Raw genomic sequence first — 26,355 nt, forward strand, 5'->3', positions numbered from 1 at the left:
AACTGTATAAAGGACTATTTCCATCACTTTCCTGCTTGATATTGACTTGATTTTGTAAGGAGACATTTTTCTTGGTCATTCATGGAAGTTAAAAGGTAGATTATGAACTTTATGCTTGGCTTATACTATTAACCATTCATAAGGATCTTATGATGATAAAATATTTTTATAATGACAATGAAGATGACAATGATAACAAAACCAAAGCTCTAGCTAGCTTCTAAATGTACTACCTCTCACAAGAAAATCTACCTCCCTCCCAAAAATCCCTAATCCGAAAATATTTCCCTTGACTTTTCCAATATTCATTTTGTAACCCTCACTCAACGTATGTTACCACGAAATAAATAATAAAAAATTATGCCATTGTCATGTTATTCCAACTGTTCGAAAATTTAAATCAGAAACTCCGACGACACCAAAGGCAACAAGACGTCATAGCTACCTCGTACATCACCACGCATGCTCGTGCCGCACTGACCTCATCACTGTCAACGTTCTTGAGACAACAGAGCCTTTCGGAACTTTGCAATATTAACTTGTCGTACGTTTTCAATTTTTTTAAGAGCCTAAATAAAAAATGAATTAAATTGGCAAAGACGCACCAAAGTAAGCCGGTGCACCAGCATTGTTAACAAAGAGAAAGGTTTAAAGAGACTGTGAGAGATAAACTTGGAATAGTTTTGAAACCTTTCTCAAAAGTGTGCACCGAAAAGGGCGTCGACCTGGCCGCTTCACGTTGCCATTGCTTCAATCGGATTCTGAACTGAATTTTTTGCTTTCATTTGGGAGCACATGATGTGTTACAAAAATAAAAAGCATTTTTACACAATGATATTGTTACTTGAATCTTTATGAGAACAGGAAAGGACCTGATAATGATCAGAGCTAAAGGATTCTGATTTACGATTTTAGAGCCAAAGCAATTCACCTGCGACACAATTTACTAATCGATGCAAATTGTCTTCTAAAATAAATACTGACTCAGTTTCTTTCCTTTTTTTGAGAAAAAAAAAAAAAAAGCACAAAGCAATTTGGAACAAATTAAGTAGCTGAGCAACTGCACACCCACCCCTTCCCTAACTAGACATTCCCCTAACTTGTTAGCGGTGGACTGTTCGGTTAGGGGAGGGGTAGGTACGCAGTTGCTCAGACACCGAAACGGATCCGACAACTTTGTAGAATTCTACAAAACTTAAAAAAAACTTTTCTAAGGAACGCCAGATTAATAGAATCGAATACATTCTTATTTGTTGTTCCGCATTTGCATGTAAGTTCTACAGATGTGGTAAAAATTGGAAGAAATTTACTCACGAAGCTCGAGCATCGTGTTTGGCAACCTAGAACGTTGCGTGATACTCTATTCTGCGGTTGAACATGTACGATACGTCACGCAAGAATCAACCGAATTAACCATCACGCGAAGCTCTTCCAAATTAACCGTCGCGCAAGACTCGTGCAAACAATTTTGCACCTTGCGCGGTTCACACATTTTATCTTACTCTCTACCGTTTTGGAAAAACTGCCTGTAAAAGTCGGATCAATTTTAATATCTGATAAGACCTAAGGAAGGGAAATTTAAAAGATGTCCGGACACATTTTCCAATCTCTATTCCAGTATGTTCCAGTAAATATCCAGTCCATCTGTTCCGTGTATGGATTTATGTCTTCTTTGAACCACCTGGACAAGAAAAACAGAGATAAACTGTTACGAAAGATGTCAGTTATTTGGCACTCAGTCCCCCGTGATGGCGCGAGTTCCACTTTTTCGATAAGGGAATAACAGAGCGGCGAAACGTCAGGCATGCGCAAGGGGATCACTTTGGCCGGCTGCACGCCAATTTCCCGCGCATAATTTTAATGGCAACATAGGAAACAAACACCGTCACTCTCAATATGCGAAAAAAAAAAAACTGTAAAAGAAAAGAAAAGAAGGGAAAAAAAAACTTAAAACTTTCCATCACAAAGCTTATTTAAGAACGGATATCCTGTTTATTTCCCACTGTGTTTTGAGCTTTATCTAAAAAGCTACACAGGTTTAAAACACCTTGGATTGCTGGTTGGAAAATGTTATGAAATGATTTAAATCAATAAAGAAATAAACTTAAATAAGACAAAAATTCTGCTTACCTAGGAATCCAGCGCTCATGTTTCTGTCTTTCTTTTCTAGCTGCTCTTTGCTTTTCCTCTAGTCGTATTTTTTCCATAGTAGCTGTATCTATAAAGAATGATGAATTCAAATACAAAAACGTTGTCAATGATAAATTCCGTCTATCTGTCCGTCAGAGGTATTTATTCATTAATTTAATTCAATTATTTACTTGATTCAGTCAAACAGTGAGTGAGTCAGTAAGTGAGTCAGTCAGTCAGTCAGTCAGCCAGCCAAGCAGAAAGCCAGTCAAACTGAAAGTCAGGCTCTTTGAATAGTCTGTAGGTTAGCTAGTTAGCTGGTCAGGTGGTCAGTCAGTCAATCAGTCGGTCTTTCAGTCTGCTGGTAAGCCAGTAAGGCAATCAGTCAGGTAGCTAGATGGTCAGCTAGTCAATCAGTTACAGTGTAATTGATCCGTCACTCAGTCAGCCAGTCAGTCAATAAGCCAGTCAGTTAGTCTGCCAGTTAGCCAGTCATTCAGCTGGCCAGTTTGGTCAGCCAGTCAGTTAGTCAGTCAGTCAAACAGTCAGTTAGCCAGTCAGTCAGCCAGCCTGTCGGTGACTCAGTGAGTCAGTCAACCAGTCAGTCAGTGTGTCAATCAGTCAGTCAGACAGCCAGCAAGTCAGTCAGTCAGTCAGTCAGTCCACCAGTCAGTCCCTGAGTCAGTCAGACAGCCAGCCAGCAAGTCAGTCAGTCAGTCAGTCAACCAGTCACTGAGTCCATCTGTCTGTCCGTCAGTCCATCCACTAGCAAGTCCGTAACGTCAGCCAATCTTTCTAGCAATCCCTTCAACACATCTAAACGTACCTAGATCGCCGTTTTCCAGCGCACGACAATCAGGTCTAAGCCTTGAATCTGTCGGTGGTAACTACAGAAAAGAAAAAAAAAAAAGTTTTATCAAAGATGAACATTCCTTCTCCTACACTTCATAAATAATAACAAAACCAGCAAATGTTGTACTCGAAGGAACAAACGTTTTCAGATCCGTCTGAACCCAGATATAATATACAAGGTGACCATCGTTCCATACCGTAGCTTTGTCTTCTTCGTGGAGTTCGTTTAACTGCATCGCATATGTTGTGAAATTGTACATCTGTTCAAAATGAAAAGGATCAAAGATATGACGTACATGAGAAAAAAAAACCCCGCAATGTGTCCCCAGTTTCCAGCCCATGTGCATAAGTATTCCAGTCATCAAACGTAATTATTACTATTAGACAAGCTGGACAGTACAAGAGAAAACGAGCCGCCGTAAGACACACGGAGCAGTTTCTCGCAGATACCAGTTACAGAGACGCAAAGCCAAGTCTGTTCCAGTTCCTTACCTGTTTACTATTAGGAGGTCGCTCTTGAAATCTCCAGAGCGTCTTGGGAACCGATGTGTCCACACTGACGCTTCCCCCGCTACTACCGCTACTGAAACTCTCCAGAGAAGTGGCAGATGCAAAGCTGTTTTCGCTGCCATCTGACCGCCGTCTCTTGGTTTCTCGTTTTGATTCCTTCCTTGTGATTTTATCCACTGTAAAGCACTGGATACAATCCGTCCAGTCTCCACGCAGAATGAACCGTTTCCTCTTGCTGCAGAATGAAGAAGTCAGAGTCAAGCGTTACAAACTAAATATTCCGCGGGCTAGGTGATCTCTACCACTGGAATTTATCCTAGTATACGTAATATGAAAGTCCACGAGCACTATTATCATCTCATTTGAGAAGCTAGGCTATCAAATGTCACCCCATCCCCCCACCCCCTGGACAAAACGGTCATGTTTCTCTGATAGTTCACTGAAACGCATTTAGATACTTCAGGTGGAGAGAGCGGGGCACGGGAGAGTGAAGTGTCACGCCCACATTCATCTGGCCAGCGTTCCAGAGAGGGTCCAGCGACCCAGAGTCCGTTGTACTGACCAAAAGGCCACTGTACATCCAGTTAAAAATTTACAAAGAAAAAACATGATACTTTTAATACAAAAAAGTAATTCGATAACAGAACACAATCAATAATTGAACGCTTTCTCATTAAACTTAGTTCGGTTAGTTCTTCATTTCCCTTTGAATTTCAAATCGATTGAAAACCACGCTCATTTTCATAATAGAATACACACCCTCAAACGGCCTTCCTCCCCCTCGACCCCCTTAAAACAGGAAAAACTAACTTTCAAACTACATTCTTACTTCTGACATTGGGAGAATTTTGAGCCAAAAGTAAAGAGGACATTTCTTTAGCACGTCCAAGTGAAAAAGAAACTTACTCCGCGGAGAAAATGGAGCCCTCCACCTTGTTGAGGTCTTTACCAAACCATCCACCAGGTTTAAAATGGATCATGCCGTAATCTCCTGTTGTGTGGTTAGTAATTTCTATTTGACCAAACTAAAAGAAACAAATTACTGTTAGGAAACCGTTTTATTTGGTGACACATTGCCATGGGTATTATCCCTATTTAGCCCGTCAGTTGACCAGTGACAGTAAAACATATTTAGACAAATCAGCGTGCAAAATGTCACAGAATTAGCCAATCATATTACACCATGGCGAGTCGCGAGAAATCCACCAATAAGCGTGCACTTTACCGACACACATTGGCGAGTAACTTTTGGCAGGAAAAATCTGGAGATGTCAAATAACAACAATCACAGACACACAACAACTAACTTGTTCAATCCAAAGCTGTCCAACAATGATATTGTGAACACAACTATTGACATTATTCCACGTGTAAACTTCATTGCGTCTGGAAAAAATATAAAGGTAATTGTAATGATAAGAGATATCATTGCAAAAATCAAATGAAAGAACTCAATTACTCCTAAAGGGAGGGGGGAGGGGGAAGGGAGAGGTTGAAGGGGGAGGGGGAGGGGGAGGTTGAAGGGAGAGGGGGAGGTTGAAGGGGGAGGGGGGAGGGGCGGGGAGAGGGAAAGGTTGAAGGGGGAGGGGGGAGGGGAAGGTTGAAGGGGGAGGGGCATTCGTATTTATTGGGGAGGGGGCAATAGTATGTAAGGTATTAGTATCAGAGTATAATGATTAATATATAGATCTCATTAGACGTTTTGGTGCATAGTGTCGCTGAGTATTTTTACGAGTTAGGCCGTATTTTGACGAGCCCATAGGGCGACTCAAAATGTAAACAACGAGTAAAAATACGTAACAATACTACACGTCAAAGCGTCTAATAAGTTATTTATTATCCTGCCGCTTTTTTTTTTTCTGTCAAGTGTTTCTGCTCATTTCTCCCAAGGCGGAAAAAACACTGCGGATAGAGAGGCGAAGCGCGCGCAGCCGACCGGTAAAACAGGTTTTTTAGAGTACAAAATAACCAACTGTGCAATATTGCAGGATATTTGTACTCTACTGGGGCGTTTTTTTATACTCTACCTTGAGCAATTGGTTAATAATGACTGTTATTAACTTACTTCGGAAACTTGAGCGTGACCATGCCTTTGGGTTGAATTTCAACTCCTTTACCCCAGAACTTGAGCTTGGGTTGAACTGTGACATGGAACACGAAGTCTTCACTTTCAACTTGTACTGCACTAACAGGAGGGTGATGACTAACCTGTCAGAATTAACCACAGAGAAGAGCAGTTCTTGAGTATGGACTACAATGCAGTTGGTCTTTGTGCGCAAGAAAGCAAAATAATCGCGTGGGTTTTGCAACATTTCAGTGAATAAAACCAACAAAGGCCAGCCAGCCCTTCTTTACTCTCACCTGTTCAGCTACAAGTTTGAAACCCATGTCTTCTCTGAAAAAGAAAAAAGAAAGTTCGTCAAGAGAAGCAGAATAGACTTCGACTCACAGACCAGGTGAAAACAACACATTCGTTATCCTTACCGGACAAGTTCATAGGTTTCTCCAAGAAGTGGATTGAAAGGTTTTCCTACTCTGTCTAAATTCGATGCAGTGGCTGATATTGCAAACGCACAAACATACTGTTGAACAAGGACAAATACGTCAACGCATGGAGGTCAGATACCCGAAAATCATTTACTTGAGCCGCAGAAAATAGAATAAAAGTAGAAAAAAGATCGACGGTCGTAAAGTAGTCGTAAAATTGAACTGGGCCTAACAAAAAAAGACTACTCAAGTTTGAACGGGATTCAAACACAACACCGTGTTAAGATCGACCCGTGACTGGTGCAAAAATCGTTTATCAGAGCGTGACCTAGCTTCTACACAATAAAAAATCCTTTTATCCCGCAATAATCTATCTCATCATAGATTTTACAAGCTTGCCAGCAAGCCCGCGGGAAAATGTAAAGCCTTAGGCCACGCGAGTCGGCGAAAGGTCTGCAACAGGCTTAGCACTGTAAATGAGGCGCTTTCTCAACAGTGCCAGACCCCGGCAAACCTCTCCCCGACTAATCTCCAATCTTCCCGCGGGCGGAGACACGCGCTTCCTAAAGCGCTATTAAGGAGGGCTTATTCGAAAGCCAAGATTTTACCTGCATTCGCAGCAGTGGATCGTCTAAACTCGAGGCTGTATGAAGGAGGTTTACATATTCCATGTACTCTGCCACACGCTGAAGAAAGGTCAGCGGCTCATTGAAGATTACTAGAACGTGACAGTGTAACAAGGTAAATGTCTGTCACACAACGGCGCACGCAAATACTGCTTAGTATGCACGTTCAGATTTTAAGTGATACCTTCCACATAACGCTCACTGAAGAGCTTCATAAGAAACTTTTGCTATGAGCTTTGTTTTCCCAATTTACCTGGACTGAAGAAGATTTTGGTGACCCAAAAAGTGTAAATTGGAACAGTAGAGCTAAGCGTCAAAGTGCACGAGTCAGCTCATGGAAACTGCACGATCCTTGTTTCATAAAATATCTGCTAACCGCAGGCTATGGTTTGCGATTTGCCTTTTCTGATTTAATTCAAACATGAACAGACGAAATAGTTCAAAAGGTCTTTTGCGAACACACCTGGCATTGTAATTCTTGACAAATCCTGGAAGAAAAAGGAGGGAAAACATCCAATAAATAACTCGCTCACAAACCTTATCAACTGATTTAATTCAAGAGTGGCTGTTGTTAACCAGTGGGTACAGGGGAATTCGCAAACATTGCCGAGTCAATTTTGAAACAACGTCCACGAACAAATTTGGCCATTTCGTTGGTTTCGTTGATAAACAAAGAGCACTTCAAATAAACATTTTCAAAGGAAAAATTTCACGCGTTAGAAGGCTCTTGGTGGCCGTAACTTAAATTGCGTTGTGCGTAGGCGTGGAGAGTGCGCGTGGTACGGTGGGAGGGGGGAGGGGGGAGGGGGGAGGGGGGAGGGGGAGGGGGGAGGAATCGTCGCGTGACGCTAGTAAAGGTGGTATCTTACCTTTCCTATACATTGTCTAAGTACTGCCCATACGCTGAATTCATTTCTTGAAAGCATAGCTACAGGCAGGGCGGTTCTGTGGGGAGAACAATTTTTACCATACCTTATCATGGAATTACTAGTATCTTTTGGATGATTGTAAAGACACACACTCTCTGATTGGTCGACGACCTCTTCATGTCTTACTAAAATCACTCAGCAAGCATGTGGAAATTATCAATTCGAAGCACTAATTTCAAAATGGCCAAGGAAGAGTCATTCACCGTGTGGTTCAAGATAGTCTTCACCCTTAAATAAGTATTTAAAACTCTTACGTCATATCAGTCAGAAGAAAATTACCAGCACACAGTGATTTTAACTCCCAAGTCTCCGGAGGAAACCCTACTGCGTGATCATTCAAATGAAAGCTACTGAGTAGTACCAGGGGTTGACAGACGTGAAAAACCAAATGTTACGTCAAAGGTATGCAGTCAACAACGTGGGCTCGAGCATGCGAGGTTTAAAATTTAGTGAAGTTTGCGAAAATAATAAGGAACTGGCATTTAAAACCGAGGCATTTTGTTGTCGTCGAAGGCACTTTCCTATGTCCAAAGTTTTTAGGGAGAACATTAATTTTCGAAAATATTTAGGGGGTGTACAAAGTTTTTGGAAATTGTTCTGCAAAAGAAAAGCGGCAAGGAAAACAACGCCTCGAAGCAACAGAACAGAAAATCAACCATGCGAACGACTCAAAATCCTTTTTTCCGCGCCAAAACCTAGCACGTGCGCTAGGTTTTAGTCAGCTCTGTCCCAGGGATTTGAGTGAAAGTCGGTTATCAACGGTCTCCCACCTTCTATGGGACACCTTACCGCGGTCTGTTAAGCCTGCAGGCAGGCTCTCGCATATGGGTTACGTCTTACGGCCTCTTTACCGGACAAACCATCGATGAAGGTATTGAAACCCCTAGAAGCAATTTTATGTGGTGCTGCTCAATATGCCGAATAAAGTGGTTACAACATTTACACTGATGAAGGAATCCCTCATTTGTTCCATTCTGATGGAAGCTTTTGCGCAATACTTTCACGTATGGTATTACTCATTACGTATTAAAACACTCAAAGTGTGCTTTATGGTGAGATCATTCAAATGAAAGCTACTGCGCGGCGCTATCATCTGAAACTCCTTACACGACAGGGATCTCGCAAATACAATTCGTACGCAATTAGGAATAGATGTCAACACAGCTCACAATACCTGTGGCGCACTTCCCCATTCGCTTTCTTCTCCGCCTCTTGTTTTCTATACAGCGTCGCTGATTGCTCCATGTCAGTGGAGGCAGATTTCGACTTTTGCAGACCTTCAGAGTCTAACAAATGCCTACTTTCCGATTTGGCTGCAATGTTTGTATCAGACGTACTTCTCGTCAACGAAAGTCTGTTCAAATTTCCCAGCTTTCCTCCAGAAGTTGCTCTCTTAATATTATTACTATTGGTACTAGCGTTAGGCACGACAATATTTGTTTCGACGTGATTGTGTTCAATCTCTTGCCCCGCTGCTTCAAGGGTTGCTACACTCGGTACGTACTCGTCACCATCATCACTGTCGTCATCCGAGAGCAAGTCGTCAGGAAGAGGGCAGCCTACGTCCGATCTCGCATCGAAAAACTCCTCGTTACAATCACTCGTTAAGGTCATGCGACTTCCATGAACGAACTGCTAAAAAGAAAAAAAGAAAAAAAAAAGAAAAACATGCTTCACGCTTCATCTCCCAATAACTAGATGGCGATTCTCCCTTCTGAATGCTAGCATTTCTTTGCAAATGAGTGAGGAGAATTTAGCAGTAGAACAGTTTTCGATTACGTGTCGAAAACCAAAACCAAACTTATCAAAAAAGCAAATCCGAACAAAAGTTAACAACATCATTAGCCAATGACTACTTAAAAAGTAGAGATAGGCAACTTGCTTGCTGGAATGGATTGTAGGAAGGAGGGGTGCAAAGAACTCTTAAGAGGGAGGGGGATCGAAAGAAGTATTTTTCCCAATCCCCTCCACCGTCAAAATTTTCATTCTACTCTCTACCACCCCCCGGATTCGCTTTGAAAATCGCTTCAGGCTTTCCTTAATCTTAACAATAAAAGACGGCGGTTGCAACACTATCCTGCGGTTCAGTCAATTAGCGCTCTTGCTTTCGGAACCGGCGAGTTTGTTTACGTTTTCAGGCGAATGGAAGCAACCACACAACTCGCACTTCCCGCTTGCCTTGCCCCACCCCCTCCCCCGGCGCTTGTCTTCGTTCACCTGAAAACGAAAAGATCACGCCGGTTCTGCAAGCTTCATGCGCTCGCAAGAAAATACACCTGCTAGGTAGGCTAATCAACGCGTGTTACCCCAGCTCCGCAGTTTAGGGTCAAAAGGATACGAAGCCCGTGAGAAGTTAATAGATCATGACAGATGTCAAGAGAAGCTTGAGGCGCAGCCGAAAGCAATTCTTGTTTCGTGAGTGCTCTGTAAACCTCCAGATAGCTCTATATATCTCAATGAACGCACAACTTGCACGAAACCTATCTCTTTACAACACTTTAAAGTTCCTTTAAGCAGAAAATTTCTTCCAAGCTTTAATGCGGAGACATATGTCATCAGCGTGCACAATGGACTATTAAGAATGCATGCTTCAGTGAATTTGATAATACCAATTTAATGGCTACGTCAAAATGAATATTGGGCATGCAACCATGAGACACAAACACAAGTAAACGCAATCGAACGACTGATATTCTAGCAAGGAATATAATTTAGCTAAGAAAGGAAAATTTTCAATTCTACCGAACTTGGTCCTGAAAATTTAGTCGAGAGAATGTAGTGTTTTATTAAGACAAAAAATTTTGGTCGATATGTTTATCTATTCATTCTCGTGACCCGTGTACAAGATAACGCATCGATTTGCAGGGATAGTTTGAAGGTTTATTGATTTTGAAAGTGAATAATTCCATGGGTGATACTATATGAAAAAATCCCGGCAATAAGTCTCTCTGATGTGTTCTTTCCTCAGCACCGTGTTTGAAATGATATTAACTTTGATTACAAGAATGGATTCTGTGCTCTATTTTTAACATTCATAATTCATACGTCTTAAATTAAAACACTCTAAGCAGTACAACAGAGACGTTTAAATGAAGCAGAATGAATTTAAGATAAACGTTCTCTCAATAAATCCCATTCTCGAACAAGATTTCCTACCTGCAACTTTTTGTTTTCGTTTACAATGGGCCTTCGACGTAAGACAAAATTGTAATTACAGAAAAAAAAAAATTCTCAGACGCGCATATGAAAATATCGAAACCACATTTCTTAGTTTTCCGTGTATTTGTTACACCTTCTCCTCTGCAGTTATTGAAAATGATATTCGAGAGAGAGTCTCTGGCCAAAAATTTCACGCAAGTCTCAGAGGAAATAATACTTGTCGTATTTGAATAGCAAATCTGTCAAAAAGTTGCCTTGGCTTGAAAGATAATTTATCACGGAACAACAATAAGGAATCAAAACAGTAATGTGAAAAATAATTACGATATTTCAAAACGCGAGGCAGAAAAAAATTATGAAACTAATATTGACCGGACCAACCAGACAAGATTTCTCGCCATGAAGCGCTTCAGTTCATTCAATTATCTCTTTATTTAGAATTTATATTACTTGGTTACTCCACTGATAAAACTTTTATTCGATATGGCAAAACTAATCCATCACGTTCATTACAGAAAAGAAACGGATTCACTTCGTTTACATTTCGCGATAAACAACCGAGCAAACCATCCGTATAAATTCTATCCCCATATCATTTTTTCCTATCAAGATTTCACCGGATCATGTTGTATAAATACATTCTACACGTAAAAATGTCAGAGATCACAAAACCTAGTCAAGAGGAATACAACTGATCCTTAAATAAAAGAGGATAACAGTGCTAAATTTTGCCATCTTTTAAAGGATTAAAATCTATCTTGAATATTTACAACCTTTCATATTTAAAGCCAAATTTTAATCGCCTTGCACAAACACAGCTTTTTTCAAGCGAGCGCTCGCGAAATTCGCCTACGCGAAACATGTTTTCCTTAAAATCTATCTGACACATTTTTGTTGATTTCCAATCATGTGAGCCAATTGGAAAGCCAGAAAACCGCACGAGCAACTTGACATCTACGCCAACGGACAAGTGGGAAATCCGATTGGCTGAAAATCAAGAAAACCAATTTAAAAACACCAGAAATGAACGCAAATTTTCACCCACAGACAATGGCGTAGCGCTAGTTTTCACAAACACCTACAGCTATGCAAATGTAATGTAAATTTTTTGAGAAGGGAAGAATACGCGATGGCGAAATTAAGCGGCGAGATCTTACCTCGTGGGCTCCAATTGAGCACTCCAAAGCATGATGTTCTGTCGCCAAGACGTGAAGAGCATCCTCGAGCACTCTTCTCTTCTCTACTTCTTCTTCAAATCTGAGATGACGCACCTGAAATTTATAATTGAAAGAGAACGAAGCGAGATGCTACTGACAAAACGTCCGCAATGAAGACGTAATTAGCATAAACCCAGCTTAAAACCGCTGGCAGATAATAGAATACCATGTAAACATGATGGTTACCGGAAGTAAGTTTTCTAAACAGAAACCACAACACAACCACGTTGAATAGCTCTTTCTTCTCGATGTATCTGTCTTGATCACTGCCATCAAAGCTTTCATTCAATTATTACAAAAAACGTCCCTTTCCAAAGACCAAATTGCCCAAGGATTTTCGAAAAAAAATCGCCATCTCGATCAAATTTTGCAGTCGGGTTTCTGACAAAATCTTTCGTAAAATTGCATGCGATACATTCTGGGTTTTGGAATTAAATCAGACGGCCAAGCGTGGTTAAAATATGAACGTTAAATAAAATACAAGATCTTTTTTTCAAAAACGAACGTTTACTGAAAACGAAATCATCGTGACAAGTAACGGGCAGTGAAGAATTTCAAATTATACATTACGAGAGTGAAACGGCTTATAGATGGTCAAAATTGAGAAGAATCGCAAATGGTTAGATCTTTTTGTCCCTACCGTATTCTTACGTGGTCTAAGATTATTAACTGAACAGATACACGGGAAAATGGCAACTATTATAGCTGAATTTCAGCCGTCTCTTCCCTTTACCCCAAAGGGAGGTGTCTCTCGCGCGCGCCCCCCTTGGGGTAAAGGGAAGAGACGGCTGAAATTCAGACTACACCTATTAGTTCACTGGTAAGATCCAAAATGCAATTTACATGCATGTGTAAGTGATTTCTGAGTGTATCCGCTGTGCAATCGTACCTCCTCTTGCTGCGACAGTAAATCCAAACAGTGAGTCAGTGCGTTACACATATTACGAGCGGTTGCTACCACCTCGTTGAGTTTCTCGCTGATCTTCACTAAGCTTCCTGCCACGAAAAAAAAAACAAAACAAAACAAAAACATTATGCATCAAACGAGTGAACAGCAGGACATAAACTCATCAGCAGGTGAAAATGATTAACATGTAATCTCTCAAAGTAATATCTATACATTATCCAGCAAACAGGTAATAAGAATACGCAAACTTATCAGGTAAAAGTTGTCACCTTGATGGAACACCAAATTCTCGTAACTTGGTTACGAGCAAATGTGTCGCAGCTAGAGGGGAGAATTAACAATCCGATCTTGGTAGTTTTAAGTGTTAACCGGCCACAAATCGAAAACGTTATTCCTCGTATCAAATTTCCTAATAAATAAAGTCGTTTGGTCACGAACGCGGTTCAAAGAAAAAAATCTGATCCCCCACGAACAATCCGCCAAATGTCTCTTCTATTCTGTTATTTATTACACGACTAGGGCAGTCAGAGGGCCAATAACTAAACTCTATCAATCAAAATGCTCTATTGCCGGTCCAATATTCTCTCAGTATTGGACCGGGCACTGTCCCGAATGGTCCCGAATGATACCGCACTTGTGTCCTTTTGAACTTCAGTCGTATAATAAATCTCTTATTAACCAAGCTTGCTCGGGACCGTACTGGAAGAATATCGGCCCTCGGTCTTTTTTGTACGGACCTCGCTGCGCTCGGTCCGTACTGTCAAGACCTCGGGCCGATATTCTCCCAGTGCGGCCCTCGCGCTCGGTTAATAAGATATATGTTATCGTTGTTTTCGACATTGCTGCTCCTAAGAGTATGGAGGGCGCTTGCCACATTAAGGAAGTAGCTAAGTTATTCCAAAGGGGTCTGGGGAGTAGAGGTCACTGTTAAAAATTTTCGCCCGCTTTACGTGAATCGGCCTTTGCCGCGAGTTGTCGCGCACGTTGCGATGGCAGCACTGTGTGACTCATAACTTGTGTGTCTTACCTTTGGAGTTTGACTGCGATGAGTGTGAGCTGGTTACCTCTGCAATTGTCTTATTTATTCCACCAACTTGTTCGTCGAGAAGTTGCTGATGGGCGCGAGCGCTCTGTGTATAAACAATTTATTTGTCGGTGAAATTGTTGTTCACGGTTTAACTTTACTCTTTACACCCTGCTCTCTATACATTTCCTGAAGTGCTGACAACGAGCATTTGTTTAATAATCAAGAGCTTCTTTAGTTAGTGATCACTTTCGACATTCTCCTGACCTTGATGTTTTATTCAGGGTGATATTGTATGGAGAAATTAGATGCTAATCACTCTTAGGGGTTGAAGTGTGAACACAATTTTCAACAATAGATGGAAGCGGGTGCGTTTGGTATCTTTCAAATCACTTTGAGATTGAAGAACCCCCTTTAAAATCTTTAACTAAATAACAAGATGGTGATTAGGCTACACCATTCACCTTTAGCGAGTCCTGCATGCTCCCGAGCGGTATGACATCCTGTTCCTGGTCATCAATGAGCACTGTGGGTTGAGTCGTGTAAAAGGTGCTGTAGGCGCAGTGTTCATGCAGCGAGTTTAACCATCGCTGGAATGAGAAAGCAGAAATAAAAGAGCGTTCATTAAGCCATCCCCTCATAGACACCGTTCACAGGCGAAGTGTAACACGACACGCTAAAATAGATAAAGAATAACAAAGATGGCAAGTTTTCAGCTCAGTAAAGAAATAGAGAAAGATGATTTTTCGTTTCGTCACGAAGGTGGGTCAAGGAAGAAAGAGAAGAAGTGCCTTTCCATTGAATATCGTAAGACAAATAATTACACAGGCGCACCGACTAGCCAGAGTTGATAGAGAACAAAAGTTCCCCAGCGTTGAATTCTTCGCTTCAAGCCGGTGAAGTAAATTGCAAAGCGCAACATCGAAGCGCGAGTTAGAAGAGAAGGCTAACGTGAAAACAATGTGTAACGTGTAGAAAGAGGATTTAACGATACAGACCTGGCGTTGAACTTGTGGAGTTTTTTCACTTTGCGGAATGCTCCAGATCTGAACGGTGTTATCTGAATAATGGATTTTAATTTTGTGCTTCTCGTCCTTGGGAACCTGCATAGAAAGAAGGAATGACGATGCAGTAACAAGGCACATAAAAATTAGAGGAATTGAAAAAAAAGATTTTCTTACATTAGGATCGTGGTCAATGTACAATGTAGTTTTACAGCGATACTCAAGACACAATACTTAGAAAGTAAGAAAGATTGCTCAACAAACTTACCGAAAATTTACAGCGGTCTAAGTATCTATAACCTTGTCTCTTCACACTCGCTGCAGCGTCAGCTCTGAGTAAAACATAATAATAATAATAATAATAATACATATGATGCACGATCCTCGCAGTAGATAGCGCTATTTAAGCAATAGCGAAAATCAGGCCTGAAAAAAATCAGGCCTGTACGGGATTCGAACCACTGACCTCTGCGATACTAGTGCAGCGCTCTACCAATTGAGCTAACAAGCCAACTGGTAGCAGGCCGTTAAGTTGATTGGCTTGTTAGCTCAATTGGTAGAGCGCTGCACTAGTATCGCAGAGGTCAGTGGTTCGAATCCCGTACAGGCCTGATTTTTTTCAGGCCTGATTTTCGCTATTGCTTAAATAGCGCTATCTACTGCGAGGATCGTGCATCATATGTATCTAATACCGCAGTACAAAATATATGAAGTTCATATATTTCATTGTATCTCAATAATAATAATAATAATAATAATAATAATAATAATAATAATAATAATTTGATATTTATATTGCGCAAATTAACATGTGGATATGATCAAATGCGCATCACAACACTTTCGGGGGACTTTGGCCGGACTGCATCAGCAGTTTACAAGCAATCGAAGGAAACTTATTTGAAGATGCCCCCTCCCCCCCAATTCCCAGTAAACAGGCCAGACCACATCACAGTAATCTCGTGAGTGGGTTCTTTAACGTCCCCTGCCTAACCAAATTAACTAATTAATAGATGCAGGAGACGGGACCTACGGTTTATTCGTCCTTATCCGAGAAGACTAGAATGTTTATCCATTTCTTGATATTATAGAAAGGTAGCGCATTCTCCTCAGTTATTTTAAGACTTTGAGCGTTTGTCCGGCCAAGGCTCGAAACATCGACCTCGACCTCCCTCACAACAGTCCAGCGCTCTAACCAATTGAGCTAACCGGGAGGCAAAAGACATCACTTTTTTCCACGACTTAATAACTGTAAAGAGCTGAGTCGAAATATTTTGAATCTGTGTGTGACGCGCACGATTAAAAAACCTCAAGATCTAATCTGTAATTCTCTATTCTACCGATAAAATACTGTAAAGTTAAGAGTTACTTCTTGTCCTCATCACCTATCTGCTTGAAAATCCATTGATGTTCTCGTAACTTACATGGAGAGAATTAGAGCGTTATTTTCGTTCGTGCGCAAAATTTTACGTGCACTTAACACGCGCTCAAGAAAAAAAAGAACTTGAACTTTTCTAAATCCAAATTTAGATTCCTTTAAATTCCATTAAAAAAAATTAATTTGAACCAATGATTTTACAAGAATGCAGTCTGCTGTGAAGTACTTACCTCTTGTTAAAATAGCTAAGGACGCCTCTCTCGAGTACAACCCAAAATTTCTTCCACCCAAAGAATCGAGAACGCTGTAAACATCAAAAAAGGCTTTCGAACCAAAAAAAATTGATACACCACAAATTATTTAAAACAAAATGACTTTCAAAAAAGAATATAACAAAATAAAACTCTAGAATACACTCTTACAGAGGTATTGGGGTTGTCTATATAGCGTTCAGTTGGTAAAATGGAGCGAAGTAAACGAGAGATGCGATTGTGGCGGAGGAGTGAGAAAAAGGAAGCGATTTTTTTTTTTTTTTTTTTTTTTTTTTTTTTTTTGCTCAGCCGCTACTTTCACACCATTGACCGTCGAGCTTCGTTCAACTGGCAGACCGCTTGGAACAGGATATTTTCCACAGTAATTTACAGTAAATTCAGTTTGGTACAGCTCCAAGATTTATCTTAAACCCTAACGCCATTACATCAGTCTACATTTTCTCCGTACTGTTCTCTTCACATTTTGCAAGGTGCGGACACGGAAAATTTGTTTAACAATCAAAAGCTTCTTCACTTACTGATCATTTCAACCTCACATCACCTAACAACCAACGAGTTTCTCACCTTGAGTAGAGCACCTTCATGTCTTGACACCACCTTGTGGAGTTTCTGTTACAGAAATGATCCAACAAGATTTATCTTTTACCCTTTTACACCCTAACATCAGTATACATATTCTCCATACTGTTCTCTTTACATTTTGTAAGGTGCTGACAAGGAGAATTTGTCTAACAATCAAAAGCTTCTTCTGTTGCTGATCATTTCCTTCATTCTCTTAACTTTTAACGTGTAATTCAGGAATGAATTACACGTTAAAAGTGGTGTAAGGAGAAATTAGATGTGAATCGCTCTTAGTGTTCAAAGGCTTAATCTATAGTACTATATCTATCTTAATCACTATAATTTAAATTAGCTTCTCAAGCTCTCCTCCGGAAAAACATTTTGCCATTTTACCCCGATTTTTCGAACCTCTCAATAATTTAGACCAACTCCGTTTTCCTCAGGAGGTACGAATTATCGGTATTGCACCATAACAATAGAGTTTTTCATGCAAGATCCTTCTGGAGTCTCCATAGGGCACATTTCCAACGTGGAAACCACAGACTAGAAGAAATTCAATTTTGGCTAGAAGTTTTCGATTTCCTTTCACCAGTTTGGCCAGTAAACAAACTGAAATTGTCGTAACATCTCAGATATCACTGGACACTTAGCTAGTAAGTTGAAAAGTTAGTGTTGGGCCCTGAAACAAGAATTTAAATAGGAAATAAATGTGCATAACTATCCAGAATTAAAAAAAAGATCCGCTTGATACAAACCTGCAGAGGTTGTACATCCAGGAGCTGCTTCATTTTTTTATTCGTGGCTAAATCCAAAGGCGTCTTACCTACGTTTCACAAGTACAAGATAGTTCAAGGGCATTACTCTCAATAGGGACTTTGTCAGTCTTCATTAGGCAAATGTGTAGCACAAAATACAATGTTCTAGTCATTTTCTTACCATTGCTGTTTTTGATAGTGGTATCTGCCCCATGCTGCAAAAGTGTGACTGCAATCACTTTGTGTCCCCTAACAGAAAAACAAAAATGAAATGACTTTGTTTTTAAAACTTAGTCTTCATGGGCAACTTCTCACCCACAGCAAACTAAAACTCATAGAATCAAATCTGTGTGTAGTGGTTAAGAAAAAAATAAACACACCATGCTTGTATCTGGAAATGAACTTAACCAGTCTTTTCTACACTTGAATATGACAGTATGTGTATTCCCCAAGTGTTAGACTTAACAAAGCTCCATCCAACAGCTGTGAACAATTTTCAGGAGACTTTAACATCACATCCTCAAAGTAATGTTACTACTGTTTTTAGGAAATTTGAAATTTCAAGGCAACGTCAGGGCTCCACACTAACTTTCCAACTTACTAGCCAAGGGAATAGTGACAACTTAGATGTTACAACAATTTCAGTTTGATTACTAGCCAAACTGGCTCGCAGAAATCCAAAACCACAAGCCAAAACTGAATTTCTACTAGTCTGTGGCTAGTTGGCTACTGTTAGTATTGAGCCCTGAATGAGTTTTGAAGTCTTGACAGAAGAAATTTTAAAACCAAAATTATAGTAACTCAAGAATAGCCAGACATACAAGTAGCTTGTTAACAGTTGGTTAACCCTTTAATTTCCTGAAGTGATTAACTTAAATCTCCCTATAATATTCATACATCATCTAGCAAACAGGTAATGAGAATACTCAAACTTATCAGGAAGTTATCTTGATCTAACACCAACTTCTTGTAACTAACTAACAAGGAAATATGTAGCAGCTAGAGGGAGGAATTTACAAACAGACATTGAAAGTCCAAGGGGTCAACAAGAGCTTTATCTTTGGTTGCATGGGGAATTCACCCCAAACAAGGTGTAGTGTGGTTATGATTGGCCATTGTCATAGCTTCAAGTTGGTTTTGTGACACTGAGTTGAAAATCACTTGAGAAGCTCTATTATGAAATAAATTTCAATTTATCAACAGACAGAGTTGATTATACAATCATGTACCTGTATGCAGCACAATGCAATGGAGTGTTTCCTAACATGTCTTGGCAGTTGATGTTTGGAGGATGTGTACTGTCAATCTGAAAATATATCAATCAAATAGATAAACCTCACTTTCACAGTCTTAATAGGGATCAAGTACTGGCTTATCAGTTTAATTTCTGATGTTATTTACATTGGTTTAAATGCATGTTTGATACAGTCAGATTCTTGACATAAGCTGGCACTTTTTTAAAGGGTCAAATCATATCCAGGGACACATCAAGAATTATTGGTTCCAAATCATTCAAAAGAATAGATATGAGCAAGTCTCCATTGCTAACCCAACAACAAATCAAAGGTTTGAGCACTTGAATGATCATAGACAACAACTGCTTCTCTGTCTTATTCATTTGAGTGCTCTTAACCAAAGGTGTCAAAAACGTTTTTCCATAAGCAGTTGTTGAGGGAGCAGCAGGTAGTTGTGCTGTAAGGGGAAACCCAACGGTGAGAGATCTTATCAGGGGTTTCATTAAAGTTTTCAGCTGAAGGGTGCCTGGTTTTCACAGGCACGAAAAACATTTTGAATTGAACTTCTTTATAAGATAAACTTTCCTCCAGATTGTCAAACCAACGTCCTCAAAACCACTCAATTTGCCCCTTAATGAAACTGCTGTCTTATAAGAGGGCAGTTGACTTCAGGTCACTGGCTTTTGATGAAACCCCTGCCTTAATCCTTTTGCTCTTAGGGGTGACAAGCATCTACTGTTATTACTTTCTCCTCACAGTTTCATCACTGAATCAAACACAAAATTTCATGAGAATTAAAGAAGTGCTCATCAACTAAAGAATCCTTTCAATCGTCAAATAAATTCTCCTTGTCAGTACCAATGGAAATATAAAGAGAACAGTATGGAGAATGCACAGATTGATCTTAAGGTGTAAAGGATTAACCCAATAATTAAAAAATGAGTGGGTAAAGGCTGGGATTGTTTGAAATTTTTTGCATGTCCATCTGGCCAAACTATAGAGCACTTACAGCAAAGTACTACAACTGTGAATCCTTGATCCTGGGCTGAACAGCCAGTCACGTTTCAGTGATTACCATAATCAAAATAGCTTGTTTTTGAAGAAACAGTTAAGATGCACTATTATCAAACTGACAGTAGGCAGTGAGAATGCAGAGCTTATGTGGCAGCAGTAGGGAACACACATATGTGGTCCTTAGATACGAGCTCCTTAGATACAAGTTCCTTAGATACAAGCTCCTTAGATACAAGCTCCTTAGATACAAGCTCCTTAGATACAAGCTCCTTAGATATGAGGTCCTTAGATACGAGCTCCTTAGATACAAGCTCCTTAGATATGAGCTCCTTAGGTACTAGCTCCTTAGATACGAACTCCTTAGATACGAGCTCCTCAGATACCTGCTCCTTAGATATGCACTCCATGGTGTGGGAAATTGGTCAGAAGACACAAACAAGTATGAGGGGAGGTGGATTTGCAAAGGAAAAGGCACAACTGTTGATGAAAATAATGCAGCTGAAAAGTACACTCTCACTTGTAGAAAATAAAGTTTTGATGAGCATACCAGTTTCTTCAGCTCTGAGGTATCACCTTCCCTTGCAGCTGTGAGCAAATGTTCCTCTAATTTCAGCTGAAGACTCCTTTCTGCAGCTGAACAGGGATAAAATCAGATTTATGTTATAATTTTGTGAGTATCAGTGGTACCAGCAGACAAAGTTTCAAAAAGTTTGTAGATCTGTGCATCAGTGTGAGTCACCAAATAATCTGGGAGACTGTCAAACACTATTAAAAATTTTGTAAAACTTTTAAAAGGTCCATAATGGGGATTTAGATGAACAGGATGTTTCAAAATATTTATCTGTAAGATATGCATTTATTTAACAATAATAGGCTTTCTAGATATCTGTTTAAAGCATGGAAAGATGGATCAACAATGCAGAATTTATACACATGCTCTGCTTTTCAAAGAGAGCTGTTGCACAAACTTTCAAAACTGACATTGCAAAACCATACTTAATCAAGATTTCATCAATCTCCTGATGTTTTTGGTGGCAAGCACATTTTCAGTTTTTCACTTTTGTTTAAACAGTCAATTCTCTTACAATTAACTCACTCTACTTCATAGCTGCCATTATTCTGATCAGTAGCTTTGAGAAATAATTGCATAATTAAATAAAAACTTGCATTCTGATTGGTTTTGTTCTAGACTTCAAGTGTTTATTGTTACAGTAATTGATTATAATATCATAATGACTTTAGGCATATACAGGGTCCTGAACAACAGCCTCCTAGCTGAATGGGCCACCCTGTCTCAAATAAAGTTCACTTCTTCTAACAAAGCATGTTATTTAGGTTAAAATTGCTAGTTGAAAACAAGGCTAAATGATATTGTTCCCCATCTCTTGCTTCACACTCAGTATAATTTAAACAAACAACATAATTGCTGTTTTCTTTTTTTCTTATTTCTAATCAATTACGATATGCAATTCATAGAAAATCCATTACCTGACTCTTGAATTCAGCATAAAATTGCACTTGAAAACCTAAATGTATATGACACTCACTACTCATGGAATATCCATTTTTCCTTGCAATTTAACACAGAATTTAAGAGTTGGGCACTGAATTTTTCTATAATTAAAGTGTATTGTACATTTATGGATATTAATGATAAACACTAATTCAAAAACACAACATGGTTAAACACCACTTATCTTTACCTTTGATGAGTTGTTTCACTTCTGTACTATTGGTGACTTGGCTTGATTTTCTACCCTCTCCATTGATGATGGTAACATCTGCATCATACTGAATCAGTAATGTGACCACATCCTGAACAAATTTGGAGCAACACAAATCATATTAAGGGAAAGTTTTTCAAATAAGTTTGAGACAGATTTACATTTATCTTTAATTCATTGGCATGAAAGAATCAAGAATATCACTGCAAGAAAATGCATTCTCCTTCAAGGGAAACTAGTCCATCTGATGGCTAGAGCCTTAGTATTTTACAGGGTTTTTTTTTTGGTCAATGCACTGGTATCCATTAATTCTCCTTGATGGTGTGAAAAACATTGAGAGAGCTAAGTGTACTGCTGAGACTAGAGAAACCAGAGATGAGGTAAACTTTCAAAGGTAGATCATGTTTGAAATGACAAATATGATGAAAATGTCATTTGGTCAGAACAATGTTTTGTCTGAAAAAGAATCAAGCCAAATCAAAATAAACCCTAGTCATACACTGCACAAGAAGATGCAATATTTTAGTCCTAAATCTCATTAATAAATCAATGGTACATTGAGGAATGTAAACTGTCAGTTAACTCACAGCTCTTCCAGTGAAAGCAGCCCTGTGTAGTGGAGTGTCTCCCATTCCATTTCTGGCATTGACATCAGCTCCATTCTAAAGAGACATATGCAAAATACAGTTTTTTCCAATTAAAAAATATCTCAGGATGGAGGACAAGGTAGCCCAATGATCAATATACTACACTCTGGGTTAAGGGGTTTATGTGTGAGACCTCAAAAGCCCGTGAAGCTGTCCTATTATCATTCAAGATGGGGGTTGCAAAAGTTTTAAGAATTATATTTATTTTATTTTATTTTATTAGCTTCGCTGACAGGCAGGGACACTGCAACAGCTTGTGCCAATTACTGCGGGCCCAGTAAACCCACCCATCCCACCCAGGGAAGGACATCCATCACACAGTAATCTCGTGCGTGGGAAATTAATGTCTCCTACCCCTAACGGGACCTCCATTTATTCGTCCCTATCTGAGAAGACTAGAATATCTAACCATTTCTTGATGTTATAGAAAGGCAGCATATTCTTCTCAATATAACTATTAGCTAAAGAAACAAAATTGACTGGCTAGAGTGCCACAACCTTCTTCTCTATTCATTAACTTTTGAAAATATGGCTTTGGGCCCCTTAGGCTACTGGGACTTTCAAGGAATGGGCCCCTGGCTGGGTTAATGAGTTGCGCCCTTATACTCTCACTGTTTCTCTCACCACTCAAGAGTGTAAATGAGTTCCAGCAAACTGTCAGGGTGGATATGTACTGCCCTAGACCACTTTCATAAATGGCTGCCGCATTAATATTCTTTTGTTTAAATTTAAATTAGCCTTGCTGACCTCGTTCTCCAGTTCAAAATTCAAAAGAATACATTATCTCAAGCGAGGCCAGAAGGGCTAATTTAAATTAAAACAAAAGAATATTAATCCGGCCGCCATTTATGAAAGTAGTCTATACAGGCTGGCATTCCATCCAGGAGGAGTGAACAAATTATTCACCTCGTGCCACACTTATCAGAGATAAGCGGTAGTAAGCATAGTGTAAGGCCCTCGTGGCCCTCAAGACTTCACTGCCCCCTCCTCCCTCACTTCCCCAGTATCAGGGCTCCACACTAACAGTAGCCAACTAGCTACAGACTAGTAGAAATTCAGTTTTAGCTTATGGTTTTTGATTTCCATGAGACAGTTTGGCTAGTAAACAAACTGCAATTATTGTAACATCTAAGTTGTCATTGGCCACTTAGCTGGTGAGTTGAAAAGTCAGTGTCGAGCCCTGAGTATCATCTCAAACAGCAAAGCACACCTTGAATACAGATACAAAGTTATGTGGTCTGTACTTTACCTCAAGCAATGCTTTTACAACATTACAATGTCCAAAGTATGCTGCAAGATGGAGAGGGGTCCAGCCTTGATTTGCTTTTGATTTCCCTACAGAAAAACAGTGATCAAAACTTAATGACTTTAAATCTCTGAAATCTCTCTCTGTTTTGAAAAACAAAATGACACTCAACATTGGTCACAAGCATAGAACAAAGGGAAAAAAATCTGAGACCCTTGCAATAAGTTGAACCCAATCAGCTTGGCTTCAACAATCAGTTACCAGCTGTGAGCGACAAAGAACTTGCTTGTAAGTTAACCAAGAATACAACTCTTTACAACAAAACATCAGTGTGTATATTCTGCATACCGTTTCCTATAAATTTCCCAAGGTCCTGACAATTAAGGAGAATTTGTTTAACAATCAAGAGCTTCTTTACTCAGTGATCATTCTGTTTGTTCTTGTAACCTTTATGTGTGATTCAGGGGAATGTTGTAAGGAGAAATTAGATACTGGTCAGTCAAGGGATTAGAATATTAGCCTTGTTGCATTATTGCTTTACAAATAATGAAATTCAATATTGCTAAAAATACCTTTGTCAAACAATTTTAATCTATATTCCCCACTTTATATGGGTAACTTCAACTGTTGCCCTTATCTGGCAATTTTTTGTCCATTTTTTTTTTTTTGGTACACATGCAACTCACACTATTTACACTATATATCTAAGTCTGGATCAAGTACTTTAAAATGAACCACTATGAAAACTTAGAAGATATGGGTTAACTACGATTCAAGTGTGCAATGTACAATATAGAATCCAGGAGCTGCAAGTTGGTCTATAGGTAAAGCCACGATAACTTTTTAAAACATGCTAATTTCAGAGGTAAAGTTGGAATCAAGAGAAGCACTTATAAAGCAGAAACTATCACCACAAACAAATGTACATTCTATTGTTTACATCTTCCCTTTGAACCCTTGCTCACCAGCATGCCCACTACACTATATCAAATACAGCATAACAAACTCAATATGACATACCTTTGCAGTTCACATCAAGATTTGAACGAGAGCTACTTTTGCCGGGTGATTTAGCTTGCAACAAACTCTGATACAAGATGAAGAACACCACACAACCATGAGAGATAATTCAAAAGAGAGAAAACTGAAAAATCCAGGATGAGTCAAACGCATTAAGACCCAATATAATACTGTGAGTTGCCATCATTTTTTTTTTTGCTTCTTTAGAAAAACAAATATGATTAATGTTCCAAATTGATGATAATTGTTGCTGCTGAAATTTCTTAAGTTTTTTGAAGAAACAGGAAACAAGCTGACAGTATAATGTTCCTCAAACCATACTAATTAGTTAAGTATTGCTGGTGATATCTGAAGTTTTCAATTTATAGAGTTTTCACACTTAACATTGTTCATGAATGATCTCCCATTAAATTCCAAACTTCAAAATAATGTCTATAGTAATTTTTTTGGGTGAGTTTGCATCAGAGTGGGTGAAAAAGGTTCTTTTAGCTTAAAAGTAACAATGTCCACACACAATTCTTAAAATAAAAAAATTATTGGCTGAATTCCTGGTACCACTTACAAAAACTGGCATAAAAGAAAAAACTTAACCCAGGGTGAAGCAAGTTTAAATGACTTGACCAAATGTTATCATTCTTAAAGTGACAAACAAAGGCATGTCCCAAGGTGATAAAAAAATATGATTATACAGTATTATTTAGTCTTAACAGTAAACCTGTAACACAAAACTCACAACATGTAGCAAACACAGTGCTACTGTTAGAAATATAATTATTGAAAATCACACCTTTTTGTGGGGCCTGAATGGTTCAATTAAGTGAACATTGGAGAAGAAAAAATCACTCAGTCATGTTAAGGCGGTATATTTATCAGCCGAGCGATTGTGATTCCGTCTGTTGTTTGAACATTTCAACATGTTTTAAGCTTAATCGCCACAGTTGTTGTGTAATACATTTTTCCAAAGTTAATATTTAGGCGATCGAAACGAAATCTTTATCATAAATTCGTCTCGTGATGATGCAAAACGCATCAGCTTGCATCGCGTACACTGACATTAATTTACACGAAGTTATAGGTGCAACATGTCTGGTGATTATTGGAAACTAGGCATTCACAAAGGGGAGATCTTAAAAGAACACTGTAGGAGGGATATTAAATAAAAACTGCTTTTTATCGCTTCCGGTAAATTGCGTGTGAGGAAGACAACAGAACGAACAAACATAAAAATTGGTTTAAGTTTAAGTTCTATCGAAATGCTTGTTTTTGTAATATTCAAAATGATAAGTTGCTTCAAATGAACCGCAGAAGAGCAAAATAAATAAAAAGTATTAGCTCGTTTTCTGGCGGTTGGAAGCCATACCGGTAATTTTAATGCTCAGTGGGATTGAAAACAATAGAAATCGTTCACTCACAAGAACAGTGTCCAAATCACCTCGACGCGCCGACTGCAAGAGTTTCTCCTCATTTTCCTCTCGTTTACTAGAGCTAGACATGCCTCCAATCAGACAGGTAAAAATATTTCATCGTCATCTACCCATAACTATTGATTTAAATGAACAGTTTGCGCTAGAACCACGCAAATCACAAAAAATTTCTCGCCTCTTCCATCGTAAATTGCTCCGTAGGTCTAGAAACGTCTGGTACCCAACCCCCTTCGT

At 39.3% G+C, this 26,355-nt stretch overlaps 1 protein-coding gene across 3 annotated transcripts; it reads right to left on the bottom strand.

Annotated features, from left to right (window-relative positions):
* Positions 1-147: 147 nt before the first annotated feature.
* LOC111344260 (oxysterol-binding protein-related protein 1) lies at positions 148-26,334 on the bottom strand. Of its 3 annotated transcripts, none has more exons than XM_088747972.1 (31): positions 26,110-26,334; positions 24,698-24,764; positions 23,681-23,766; positions 22,372-22,446; positions 21,764-21,875; positions 20,608-20,693; positions 19,041-19,117; positions 17,993-18,060; positions 17,812-17,879; positions 17,060-17,104; positions 16,454-16,527; positions 15,114-15,177; positions 14,840-14,944; positions 14,306-14,431; positions 13,845-13,947; positions 12,800-12,906; positions 11,851-11,964; positions 8,709-9,166; positions 7,475-7,550; positions 7,069-7,093; positions 6,588-6,697; positions 5,977-6,074; positions 5,854-5,887; positions 5,558-5,700; positions 4,800-4,878; positions 4,399-4,517; positions 3,475-3,727; positions 3,180-3,242; positions 2,957-3,017; positions 2,131-2,218; positions 148-1,681 (listed from the first exon to the last, which is right to left on the bottom strand). In XM_088747972.1, exons 1-31 carry the CDS (start codon positions 26,188-26,190, stop codon positions 1,579-1,581), a joined length of 3,168 nt encoding a protein of 1,055 aa, XP_088604098.1. In that variant the 5' UTR covers positions 26,191-26,334; the 3' UTR covers positions 148-1,578. The 3 variants fall into 3 exon arrangements, with proteins under 3 accessions (XP_088604098.1, XP_088604097.1, XP_088604099.1); XM_088747971.1 differs by having other exon boundaries at positions 8,709-9,169; XM_088747973.1 differs by having other exon boundaries at positions 8,709-9,169; positions 26,130-26,305.
* Positions 26,335-26,355: the final 21 nt, after the last annotated feature.

The sequence above is a fragment of the Stylophora pistillata genome, chromosome 2, assembly GCF_964205215.1.
Source record: "Stylophora pistillata chromosome 2, jaStyPist1.2, whole genome shotgun sequence".
In the NCBI taxonomy this organism is placed as follows: Eukaryota; Metazoa; Cnidaria; class Anthozoa; order Scleractinia; family Pocilloporidae; genus Stylophora; species Stylophora pistillata.